This window comes from Mycteria americana, chromosome 6, assembly GCF_035582795.1.
Source record: "Mycteria americana isolate JAX WOST 10 ecotype Jacksonville Zoo and Gardens chromosome 6, USCA_MyAme_1.0, whole genome shotgun sequence".
NCBI lineage: Eukaryota > Metazoa > Chordata > Aves > Ciconiiformes > Ciconiidae > Mycteria > Mycteria americana.
In genome coordinates this window covers 8,649,340-8,662,802 of record NC_134370.1, presented here as the reverse complement: position 1 = coordinate 8,662,802, position 13,463 = coordinate 8,649,340, and the positions used below count along the sequence as shown (strand labels likewise).

General features: G+C 39.2%; 1 protein-coding gene across 3 annotated transcripts in view; it reads right to left on the bottom strand.

The window, feature by feature from the left end:
* SHTN1 (shootin 1) overlaps window positions 1-13,463 on the bottom strand; it is a 66,731-nt gene that overhangs the window by 36,987 nt on the left and 16,281 nt on the right. For all 3 annotated transcript variants that reach the window (XM_075504476.1, XM_075504474.1, XM_075504477.1), the window contains exons 3-7: window positions 12,078-12,138; window positions 7,485-7,579; window positions 5,123-5,291; window positions 1,772-1,869; window positions 723-804 (exon numbers count right to left, since the gene is read on the bottom strand). In XM_075504476.1, the coding sequence (XP_075360591.1) occupies window positions 723-804; window positions 1,772-1,869; window positions 5,123-5,291; window positions 7,485-7,579; window positions 12,078-12,138 (505 nt within the window). The remainder of the gene's footprint in view (window positions 1-722; window positions 805-1,771; window positions 1,870-5,122; window positions 5,292-7,484; window positions 7,580-12,077; window positions 12,139-13,463) is intronic.

The window sequence follows — 13,463 nt, the reverse complement described above, 5'->3', positions numbered from 1 at the left end:
GAGACTTTTCACCAAACAACTTTTAATTTTACAAGGCTAAATAAGCAACAAGAGAAAAGGGCACAGTAATCCAAGGCACTAAGATCTTTCCCCTCCCCTCTAAACTTCTTTTGGGTCAACTATTTCTCCTGTGGCAGCACTCGCTTCATTAAGCAAAAGCTTTCCTTTCCTGAGTCACACCTCTTTTTAGACTTTCCCTGCCCTGGTTTTACCTCTCATCTCTTTCCAGTAAAGGAAAGTCCCTGCTTTCCTTCCATAGCTTGGAAATCCTATTTACCTCATTCCCAGCACTCTTGCCTTTTCCTCCTCACCCTCTGAACATAAAACAAGTTGCTCCCAAGTCTTTAGATATTCAAAATTATTAGCCGTGCCTCAACTAAAAGGAAGGCTGATGTAATGATTTTGGAAAACAGGAGATTAAGGTTCAAACTCCATTTCTGTGAAGGACTGCCTTCCTGCCCTAGTTTGCCACTTGTGCCACAGAGCAAAAAGTTTTCCTATTCTCACATTCAACCTGCTATTAACACCATCACATTTTCCTGGAGTAGAGATAGTCTAGAATAGTCCATGTGTTTATGCAGTGCCTGCAGCAATGAGGCCAAGTGTCAGATCTGGACCACAGTCATTGTTCTGTAACCTATTCTTTGTACTACAACATAAAAGCTCTGAAGCTTCTGCAAAGGATGCAGCAAACTGTTAGAGAACCTGCTGAGACCACACACCTCTGTTACATTTCTCCAACAGTTTTTGCTGCTTATTAACTTCCGTTGTCAAAGCAGCCTTTTCTTCTTTCACTTTATTCACCTAGAAAAGTATAAAGAACAAATCAAAAATAAGAGTATTTTAGTAAGTGGCATAAGGCATATAGCAAGACATAATGCAAGCAATATTTTGCTTTCAGTATTTCTGTTTCTTAGGTTTGGCTTGATCTTAGGGTTTCCAGTGGGATGGAAAGCATTTTTACCCTAACTTACAGACCCCATAACAGATGGCATTAAAGGGTTGTGAACTAATCCTTCACATGGGGCTCCCATGGCCCATTCACATGGCACGTAAGAGTCACAGCTGCAAATATAACATCTTTGGAACCTTTCAGGATGAGCACTTGGTTGAAAAGTTACTAGCTTGACCTTGACTGTTTGCATTTTAATATAGTCAGGCTGCTGTTTTGGTTTTTTTCCTGGGCTCTGTTTATTGTCCAAGAGCTGTCAGCTGTGTCTTTCTGAATCCAAGTGTTGCATAGACAGGAAGAGCCACTAAGTCCTGATTTGCATCAGTACATGGCTTATCCAGTTTTCAAGCAGGAATGAAACTCTGCTGGCTCAAAAAGCCAATTTGCTGGTCTAATTACCATGACAGGGCACTGCCAATGGCTAACCTCAAGGATATGCTCAATGAAGTAGCACCAGTGATTAAACTGGACATTCTCCAAAAGTATTTCTTGCACATCCACAGGTTTAAGGAAATAAAAAAAACGCTGCAGGCTGTGATGGGTGAGGGGCTGTCAGGAAGGGGAGATGAGAGTAATAATATGGGCATTAAGAAGGATCATGAAAAGTCATGTGCCAGCAGCAGCAGCAGACTGGACTCTGACATAGAAAGTCCCTTCTAGGTGTATGCCCTAAGTGCTCCATCATATGGGCAGGCTGGCAGGACTTGCGATTAGACAGTATTCAATTAACTTCACAACTGAGCGTTTTTAGCAAAATTAGATACAAAAAGTACTGACTACACGCTAACGTGGTCTCGCCTTCCATGGTACAATACATACTTCTTCAATTACTTCTACAAGTTTGCACCTCAGGTTTTCCAGTTCAATGGTTAAGGTCTTCTTTTCCTCATGAACAGATACGATTTGATCTCGCAGCTCTACAGTTTGAGGAAGGAAATGAAAAATATACTTTATTCTTGGAAGAAAACAACAAAGGAAATGTCATAGCAATGCAAATACAATCGAGTATGAAACACCTTAACTGCATACAAAGCATCAGTTGTATTCAACGTACATCCTCAATAATTTAGGAACTTCACATAAGTGTCAAGTAACAGATCTACAACTGGGCCACAGTTTCAGATTTACTCTATTGAGGTAAGCTGCCTCGTTCAGTACTGCCGTCTTTATTTGCATTCTGAATGATTCATTTCCTGCTGTAACGGGGCCAGTCCTGCCACCACAGAGTATCCTCAGTCCTACTCAGGAGACTGTCACATCACGGAGACTCTAGTACGGAGGTAGCAGAAAGCAATTTTTAATAGGCATCCTTTAAAACAAATTAATGAACTTCAGTTCTTTTTGGATCATGAGTTCTTGCCACAAGGGAAATAAACAAAACAACAGGCAGTTAATACTTGGGAGGTTTTCACTGAAGAAATTGTCCTGAACAGCTGCCAATTTATAGTCTTTGTAACATTATGTGAACAGAGTCAGAATATAACCTTTACTGATGGAAGAGCTAATGCTTGTAATTTTCCCCTCAGAATTTTTGTTCCTTAATTATCAAAATATGAAATAAATTAAATTCACAATGGAATAAAACACTTGATTATAATCACTTCTTAACAGGAGATCAGTTTGCATACATAATATATCAAGGTTTAGGTTAACATAACACCACAAAAATATAAATTTATTGATACATATTAGCTTTCAGTAAGTGCTCTCATTCCCCACCTGCTTCCAGTATTTCATAGCACTGCTGTTCATTGAATACCAGCCACGAGTTGAGAAAATTGTTGCTAATCAATTGCAGATGATGATGACATGCTGCATGTCATTCTCTTTGGTCTCACATATTGAAAATGTTGATTCTACCCCAGCCCCCTCCACCTCCCCACCCAATTCAGGAGCCTCAGATTTATTTTCCTCCAAATTAAAGGCACACACATTCTAAAGTAAATAAAAAGAGCTGTTTTCCCAGAAGATTCTTGAACCAAATCGCCTGGTTTATAGATTTTTGCTTTCCAGTGAAATTAATGGGGAAAAAAGTCTCACTGAAATTTATAGTAACTGGATTAAGTCAGGTCTTACAATACATACATCAACCTCATTATCCAGAGAAGAAAGCATATCCATATACCTAAATCTTTACAAATGTCTACAAGCAATGTTTCTTTTCAGATACAGGGTGTGCACTAAACTGCTTGACCAACATAGTTGAGTTTTCAGTTCTTGTTATATCCAAAACGACAGCTAAAAAGAAAAAGAAAACCCAAAACCTATAAGTGAATTTCAGGTACTGCTCTGAGACCAGTCTACACTTCCATTAGGAACTACAGCTTTACTATCACCTTTCCCTAATGTATGAGATACCTTCCTCTTTTTTGCTATCTGAGGGATAAAATTTCATCCCTTTAATAAATGAGAGGGTGTTAATCAAAGAGCCTCATACTGTACTACCTTAGTTGTATATCCTTACAGAAAAGTGGTGGGAGGGAAGGAATCATTCCAAGAAACATCCAATATTTTGTTGAATGATGAGAAGGCTAAAAGACTTCCATGATCCTCAATACAAAACACAAATGTTTGGAATCATAAACATGCACAGAAGAGCAGATTTCACCTTGGGCAACACCACAAAGCATTAAGGGGAGTTTTGAAAACACCTCTTTCATTGCCTATGGTCTTTCACTTAGCAGGGAACCCAAGATGTAACTTCAGATTTTTCCCTGAAGACAAACGCCATGCAGCTTGGCTTAGGCTAGGGACACGTTGTCAGATCACTCTGCTACCATACACACACGCTTCTCTCCAGGCACAGGGATGGAATATCTTCTCCTAGAGCAAATGGGATGCCAATGCTTTTAAAAATACTCAGCACTTGTAAAAGTAAGGTCATTAATGTTTAATAATAAGGCCAGAGAGAGGAGCAGAAGCCAGGAATTCTAAGTCCTTTATAACATCCTATCACACTTCGTTCTTTAATGAATTCTTCATCAAGACAAAAAGCATATGCATCAGAGCCTTTCTAAAATATTTCTCTAATTTGACCCTGCTACCCTCCTAACCATGTTCTCCTCTGATCTGCAGCCAGAGTCTTTGCTCTCTTTAAACGTATCCTAGACATCTTTCTCCCATAAAAGACAGGAGGAAGTCCAGAGTCCTATTTCCAATTCAGATGGGTTGCATGGTGTGGATCACATCATTCTCTGCCTCGTTTCCTACATCTATAGAATGGAAAACTGCTTATTATAGAAGGGTACTATGCCATCTGATTTCTTGGGTGGGATTTTTTTTAAGCATTTTTACAACACTTGGGTTTTTTTCATCAGTGATACTTCGTACCACTTCATTGAGGCTGCTGCATTCAAACATAAAACAATTAACAAGGTCAGGCTGAAAGTTCAGGACAGCTGTACTTAAGACATCATTTGCTATTGTAACTTACTATCAGAAAAAAGTGAAAGATTTTTTTTAAAAAGTAAACCACTTAATCTCTCTCTCTGTCACCAAATGCAGGATGTGGGCATTCCCCTTTTTTGGAATGCATACAGGATCACAATGACTTCATCACAGAGTTAGACAAGAAAGGAAGGTAGATTTTGGATTACAGAAATACAAATTGCCTTTCAAAAAAGAACCAGAAATTTCTTAATAAAATACAGATTTCTCTTATGAATGTATTTCCATGTTCCCAAGCTTTGCTGTTTTAAAAAGGGACTGTTGTACTGGGTAAGTTGCTGTTCGGTAATAGCTCTGGAATATCAATGAAGTTTGTGCATACAAAGGTAGATAATGGAAACAGAAATGGTGAGTCCTGCTTACAAGCTTTGAAATAGTGACATTGCAGTTGAAGCAATACCAAGGTGACCTTGTCCTTCTGCTTAACTTCTACTTTGTTAAGGATCTGAGGAAATTTTTCTTTTACTGACTCAGTAACATTGAACTCTCTTAGCTGTGTAGATCTCATCTTCCTATTGCATTGTAACTTACTTTGCAGGCTGTATATACACCATATACATCACACAGTATCACTACAAGCCTACCATGTTCTTACAGTCTTTCCCGGAAATCCTTTGATGACCACTCTCAGAAGCCAGACCGATCTCTGGTCCAAACCAGTACTGCCATTCTTTAGACAACTTTTGCCTTGTATGGTGGTGTAGGCTCAGCAGCAACGCTCACCTTTTATTTGCTGCTGACAATGCATAGAATTGCATGATCCAGAGTTAGCTTCTGTATCTGTGGATGAATCGTCTTCATCAATATTAATCTCTTCAGTGATAATTTCTGGGCCCAGTTTTGCCATATAAAGCATACTAATTCTTTTCAAGGTCTTATTTTCTTTGTTCAGCTGAAAGTTGAGAAGCACAAACAGTAAGAAACTAGTTAGTCTGTCTTTAAGCTGCTGTGCAAGAAAAAAAAAAAATCAACTGTATTTTTTTTTTCTCCCTTATCATTAAAAGTTCTATCAAACAAAGATGACAAAGTGACATTAGATTAAATGCTCCATTCAACATTAAGATGGTCTGAAGATGGGAAGCTTGTCCTCTTCCTCCTCTGAGGAGGCTTGAATTCAACATGATGCTTCAACCCTGCCCTTCTTTCCTCTCTGGTACTTCTGACTAATAGATACCCTGTGTAGGTTCAAATCAAATCAACTATGAAGCTTACTTAATGCTACACATTCTTTGCGATAGCTGCTTCAGCTCATTACCCTTAAGCATGTACCAGTATCAACAGAAGCCCTAACTGAATGACCTGAAGAAGGGCCTGTGTTCCTGAAAGCTCATCTGGTTTTGCCAGCTATATCAATTGGTCAAATTAAAACTCTTACCTCCTCCTATGCCCTTATTTTGCTTATAAGCTATAAACACCACAACTACTATACTCCCAGTCACAGCAGAATTACCTCAAAAATCTTTTGAATTCTTTTCAGTTCTCAGGAATCATTACTGTAGAGTCAATATACATAAGATGAAAGCCATATCATAAACCAATTCTTTATTGGTCAAACCACAAGTCAGAAACCACTCTGGGCTGGATGCTTGAACACATGCCTGGCTGGTGGATGATACAGAAGTTCTGTAACACGTCTCTGTCTTGACCAAGGTGCCAGGAAAAACCGAACAACAGGGATTGCTGCAAATGTTTCACTCTCACCATTTCTTTCACTGTCCTGCATCTAGACACCCCATGCCAGCAGCTCTCCGCAAGCTCAGCACAGTCTCAGGGGTGTTCAGGCATACGTTGGGGTGATTGCCCGCCCACCAGCCAAGCATTCCCTGCATTCAGGTCTAAGAATGAAGCTCCATTTTCTACTAGTGACGTACAACATGTTGAAGTCAATGTGCACTTCAGAAGCCCAATATTTACCTTGAAATAAAACGTATACTGAATAGTTAGGCTGACCCTGAAGTTTTACCTAAACAATCGTCTTTGATCCCCCCTTTCCTCAGCCCCCCAACTACAGGAGATTTACTCAAGACCTTCTTCATCTCATTCCCAAAGAATGAAACTGAGCAAGTGGGAAGGGTGGTGTAAGGATCCTTATTTAGTCAGCTCACAGCAACAAACAAATCAGCTTTGGCAAAGCAGCCCCATGGGGTAAAGCTAGTCTTTGAACTGCCCCTGTACGTGCATTACAGGAAAAGTGCAGAGAAGAAGAAAAGTTGCATAAATACATTCATTTTCTTACTTATATGCTGATTGTCTATCTTATGAATTCTAATATAGTGTCATTATGCAAACAATTAAGTAAATACCTCCAGAAAGTACATTGTTAATGCATCTAAATTAAACTGATTTCTTGCTGGTGTGATTTTTACCATATCTAAGGATGTACTTTGGGCAGGGGATGGGGAGGGGTAAAAAAAAAAAAAAAAAAAAAAAAAAAGGGAAAAAAAAAGGCAGTCAGCATTGCTAATGAAATTTGGTTCAAAATTGCTGTAATCCATTTTCTGATGAAGTGGCTCAGATGCATTTTACACAACCAAAAATATATAACAGAGAGATAAAAACATTCTTTAATAATAATGCACTTCTGATGAGATGGAATATAGAAAATTACACACTTGCTAAATTCATCAGACTAGACGCAATCAACAGAGCAGCGGAGGTCACCTTTCCTCTGCCCTCGCTTTGCTTTCATAAACAATCACCTGAAATGTTATGCAGTGGTTGACTTTTTCCATTTGATTTAGACACTGAAATGCTCATTATTGTTTTATATCTCACACAGGACAGTTCTACAACTTGTTTTCCATTTAACCTAAATGCATACAAAAACTAGACATCAAGATGCTGGTCCATGACTTACTGTTCCAAAAGAGAAACTAAATTAAAACGAATATTTTTTTCTTTAAAGAAAGGAAGGAATTGTATTTCACATCTCGCATATGGCTTATAGTTTTTGCCACTTCAAAACAATTTCACAGATCCACAAGATTACATGAAAACATATATGGGACATGTATACAATCTCAATTTAAAATAATAAAAATAAAAAAGAAATCGGATGAAACAGAATCACTGTAATTCTTCTCACCTTAGAAGCCAAAGCCTCAGCACTTTCACGGCACGTCTTCTCAATTTCAAGATGGTTCTGAATACAGTTTACTTCCTCAATAACCATGTGAGAAACTAGGGGAAGAGTTTAAAAATTAGTCAGTATTTTCCTGCATTTGACACATGCATCCCATGATCAGAAATACTATATCTTTTTCTGTCAACTTTCTATGTAAGCATTTCAAATACAGGGAAGTACATCCTTAGATAATCTCCATGGATAGGAACTGTTCTGAACATTGAATATCTGGTTCATTGCTTTAACCAACTCTCTCAAGCCATGTCTGGAGCATTAGAAGGGGAACTGGAGAACTGAGCATAAACTTATGGAAGTAGAAGGCCAGCAGGAGCCTCCCTGACCATAGTCATTCACCATCTGTATTTCATTAACACTTGAGGAATCAGAGTCAGACCACTAGGATTGTCCCTTCAGATTGCCATCATAATCCTCTTGAAAATTTGGTATGGACACCGTTTTCAGAAGATTGGAACCTCGATATTTTTAAACAGCAAGATTAACTCAGGTGTCTTACAAAGGCTATTTTCATCTTCCGGTCTTCAGGTTTATATGGTATTTTAAGTATCGTCACACTTGCTAAACACACTGTACAAGAAAAGCTGCAGGATGGACATCTAGCACAGGCCTGGTGCAAGTTGAGTAGGAAATGGAGGAGTTAAGTGGCCAAAGCCTCCATATTTTTGTAGTACATCCTACAGCACATACTCCACTGAAGTCAAATCATTAGCACAGCGCAGTTCCTTCTTCTGGGTCTGCCCCATCAGCTTCGATGCTAGCTGCAGCAGCTGGGATACACCCTGATGGATGCAGTCCTGATGGAAACTCAACACTGCTTGCACTGCCTCATTTTTGACAACCTCAGCTGAATCACCCAAGTTCTGTATTACTATATGGCTGTAACGTCCCAGCTGTTTCTTATTTAAAGTCTCTCTGTGCTTGAGCATTCCCTAAAATAAGCACTGTAGTCTCACACCCTGCCTTCACAGCCCTAAACAGATTCAGACACCAGCACGCACACATGGACACACACAACCTTCCGTGAGACCAGGGCCAAGAGTGAGCTGCCTGACTGCATCTGAAATACACGTCTGTGCTACTATATTTGATGTCACAGCTGGAAGAGCAAGAGACACATCTGTCCTTTGCACTTACAGGATCCCTATTACCGCAGTGGGTACACATCACTATATTGAAGACACACAATATTCCTAGAGTGACCAAAAAGGTATGGAACAAATCTTACTTTGTAACATAGGATACCAATGTGAGTTAGAGGACATTTAAAAGCACAGATGTGTTTTGGCTTGCAGTTCCTCTCAATTTCCAGTAGTACATAGGTACTTAACTAGTGTTGAAAGTCATCTTCTAAGTGACAAGCTTCAAGTCACACAGGGGATCTGGAGCAAAGCAGGAAACCCAACAATAGTTTCCCATTCCTCAGTCTAGGACCTTGCTCATTGACGCAACTCCTCCTTGGCTCCTGGCACCCTTATTCATCCTAAGCAGCACCCTGGACCCTAATTCTGCAAGTCATTTCATGGTGCAGATTCCTTTTCAGCCCAGTGTCAGGATTTCAATGTGCAGAAAGGACTATTCACAGCTGAAAAATACTTTGGAGCAGGAGCAAGGCTCAAAGAATATAGTGTAAATATGGAGGACTTTTTCTAGTGTCTCATTTTCATGAAGATAGGCTTTAAAAGCTAGTGATTTCATACCACTAGGTAGAAGGTCCCGCCTGCCCTCTTCCAAGACTTTTACCTAAAAACTGAGGAGAGATACTTAAGTTGTCTTTGATATGCAGAGGTCATCTTAACGACTACAAAACTGGACTTTAGGACAGGAAAAAGCAGGCTGTTAACAAGTGTTATTTATTGATACTTAGTCAACATTAACTAACATTTTCACGAATAACATAGTAAACCAGCAATACATTGGAGTTTGCTGTCAAATCAGTAGCTGCATTCAAGAAACAAGTTCTACAAAATATGAGCAGCCAAAAAAAAGAGCAGGGCAGCGTATGGGAAATCTTGGTCCAAACACTATATTCACACAAAGTCTTCTAACAGCAGAGCAACCACACCTCTTTGGTTGTCTTTTTATTTCCATTTTTTCTGGCTTTGGAGAAATTACCTGCTCCAAGCATCCCACACCAGCTGATATATTTAACTCAGAGAGGAAAAGCTTCAGGTAGTACATGCCCATATCTCTTCTGTTTTCATTCTACCTAGTTCTGGGAATTTGGAGTAATGAAATGCTTTGGGCAGGATGAGGGAACAGTGGAGATACAGAGCTGCTCCCATTTTACAGACAGGAATCTAATGGCCTCAAGCAAGGCTAAAGTTAGGAAACAAGGATTGGGCTCACATGGCAGAACTAGGGATTACTTTTGGTTCATTTAAACTTAATTAACCTGCAATTATGATTAACTCAGGGGAAAAAAATCTTTCCAAATTAAATACAAAAATATATTATTTCCTAAGTCTGTCCAAAGTTCTTATTATGTCAATATTAAAATTCATAAAGCAGCACTAAGTGGCCTGAAACATCTCTAACCTTGACAGTTTTTTTCAGGGGTAATAATAATCCGCAGCAAATGCAGGCCAACCAAAAACCACTTAACTAATTAGTAGTTGCAGTCACCGAGAAAACATGAATCAACACTGTTATTACAAGTGGCACATTTGAGTGGCATCTAATTATGACTTGATGAGCACGATACTTGCATTATCAACATTACTACTGCATCCCATCAGGGACTAAAAGCTGCTGATGGCATTGACTGCGAGAAACTCCCACTCAATGGTACTGCAGCACCCAACAATCTCCTTGGCAGGGGCACCCTCACTAAATGACATGTTAAGCGTAATTACTGGTAGACATTGTAAATAAACAGGATTGGAAGTGAAAATTGTACCAAGTGCATAAGACACAATCTGACACATTGGAAGTGGCAGCCTTAATTGAGAGTTTCTTTGACTGCTCAAGATCATTTCAACTGCATTTCTCGGAGGACAGTGATTATAACTGTGGAGACAGACGGCATAATGGTATCAGCACTGCTGACAGAGCAGTGAATTAAATTGTATCTGCTGTTGTGTGAAAGCCTTGATGAGAGGTACAGATCCTTAGTGGTCTTATCATTATAACACAATGGTCATGTTGTCATCAACCTTGCTGGCTCCAATTGAAAAGAAATGATTGTGTGTTGAAGCTTTCCCCCCCACCACCACCTTCTATCTCTTGTGCTCAATAGAACCAATTTTCAGAGAGCTATGAAATCACGCAATAGGGCCTAAAATGCAGCTGCTTGGCATACAAACGGGGCCCCATTAAACTGGAATCACACACAATATGTGTTTATGCCAGGAGAACAAATAGAAGCTGAGTACAGGCCAAGTTTATTCACAGACACAAAGCCGATGTAGCTCTTCATCAATATAATTGCCTTTTATATTGTCGTTTAAATAATGGGCTCTATTATTGCCTTAAAATCCTAATATTCCTGGCATTTTATCACTATGTTTACAAGGTATGTCCTTTAAAAATGTGAAAGGAAGATAAAAGAAACCTATAAAATTTTACAACATCAAATATTACTTCAAATTTTAAGTCTTAACTACTTGACATTTTCTGCCACACGCTGGTATTCCTTGTATCATAACAAAAACAAAACAGGCTGCAATTTTTTCCAGAGGAATTAGAATTCTTAGAGAACATTCTTGCCTCACAGAACAGTTATCTAAGATCATTTAAGGCAATATATGAATACTGTTGATTTTAGATTATTTTCCATAATTGTATCACATGAACAATTATAAAATAGAAGTGAGCAAATTCCTCTATTAACACAGTCACACAGAAGTATAGACCATGTGATTTCCTTCTCCTGCATTAACTTCATCCACATTTCGTTGTGCAGTTCACCATACTGGCATATGTCACCATACACCAAACATAACAGACCACAATCCTATTGTAATTGTCTCTTCTAAGGAGCTATTCCACTAGGATACTTCCACTCCCATTAGATGTGCTTTGTTGCTTCCAGACACCATACAGTTTCAATAGAACCATTACCATAAAAGTGTAAAACTGAATATTGACATTCTCACAGCCCAGACAAGACAGAACTTGCTCTAAAAATTATCAAGAGACAGCAGCTCATCCTAAAAACCTTTATTGGTGTGTCTATGCTTAAAGTAATTTTACTCCTTCTTCATGAAAAAATTACCATTATTGTTATCATTAGCAATATCAAGCATATATCATTCTAAAAGTCACTTGCAGAATCCAGGTGAGATAGACCCGCATTTGTGCCACTGTATTCTCACCACTTTGCATCTTAAGAATGGCTACCTGTGTCAGAGCGTATAAATGCTGTGACAGCAGTTAGTCTGACAATGGTCAAAGTCTCACTGGATTAACTCCTTAAAACAAGACTTTGAAGGAGAAACAGCAAGTGGACCTGAATCTCAGCATTCTTAACACTGCTGTAGAGTGTGCAGAGTGATGTTCATAACTCTCTATACCAAAAAATTCCCACTATGAACTTACTTTTCTGAAACTCCTCCAGTTTTTTGACAGCCTCATCTCGTTCTTGCTTGATTTTGTCACACTGTGGGAGAAGAGAAAATTGAAATGAAACACTGATCCCAGTTATTTCATTAGCAGTCAGTCACAACATACAAAATCAACAAAGATCAATTGCTGGTGCAATAACGTACAGAAGCCTATCAACGCATCATTTCTTTTTTCTCTCAGTCACGTAAGATCAATGGAAACTATGCATAAAAAATTCATTAACCAGAGTATTTCCTAACCAAACTGGCAAGTTGTACTTGATTTTAGGTTCCAATTCAGAGCTACTCTGAAAATATTTTAGAAGAGCCACATTATCTAAAACTGATATCAAGTCATCCATGTTCCACACAAGAGTAAAAGCAATACTTCGCATGTCAAGAATATGCTTTAAATCCAGTTTCTTTAACACAAATAGACTTGAAAAGAGGCCTACATTTCTATACCTACCATGTGCAGGGAAAACCTCAAAGCCAGTAAACAGGGACATGCTGTTCAGTTTCATAACATCATGAGCAAAGGTTCAGCCTTGAAGAGGAGAGGACACTCATTTTCTTTGGGGATACTTTGGACATACTTTGAGGATTTCCCATCACCCCAGTTTTATTAATTTTGGGGTTAATGCTAATACTACACAGGGCCGCAATCACTGATCTTATGATGGAAAGGTTTCTTCAAAGAGAAAGAATAAAACAGACATTAAATAGACTTCTCTAAGAAAACCCCTCTATAAGGAAATGAAAGAACTCAAAGAAATGAGTAAACTTCACAAGAGACACAGTCAGTGATTAACCACACTGTGAAAAACACATGACTCGGAGGGAAGTATGACTGGCACGCAATGTGTCTTAGACACACGGCTTACCAGACATCCTTCCTCACATGCAGCTCTGTATGTTCACAGTAATAAATCAACATAAGACCATGAGTTAACTTCTGGAAGAGATCTCTGTGACTGAGCTCCTTGCAGTGTAACTGCAATTACAAGGATACCGGTCACTGAAACTGAACTGGGAAAAAAAAACATGAAATGGTTTTGCTTGGTTTTCAGTTTTTCCATGAGGACCCACTTTGAGTTAGCTGGGAATGGAGCCTGCTGTTAAGTAACAAGAAGGGGGAGAGCCCGATTCAAAGGCAGCCAAATTCAAGAGAGCTCGTCTATCAGCTCTGGACGATCTTGGATAAGGCCCAAAGAAGGATCTGCTCTTGGGCAAGGAGAGGATGCCATTGGTGTCGCCTCAGGGGCAGCCTCCACGCAGGCTTTGGAAGCTGTTGCTGATGGCTATCTGTGGGAGCAAAAGGAGCTGCACTCAACAAGCAATCTCTCTTTTCATGGCGCTGGGGTGATGAGGCAAGGGACAG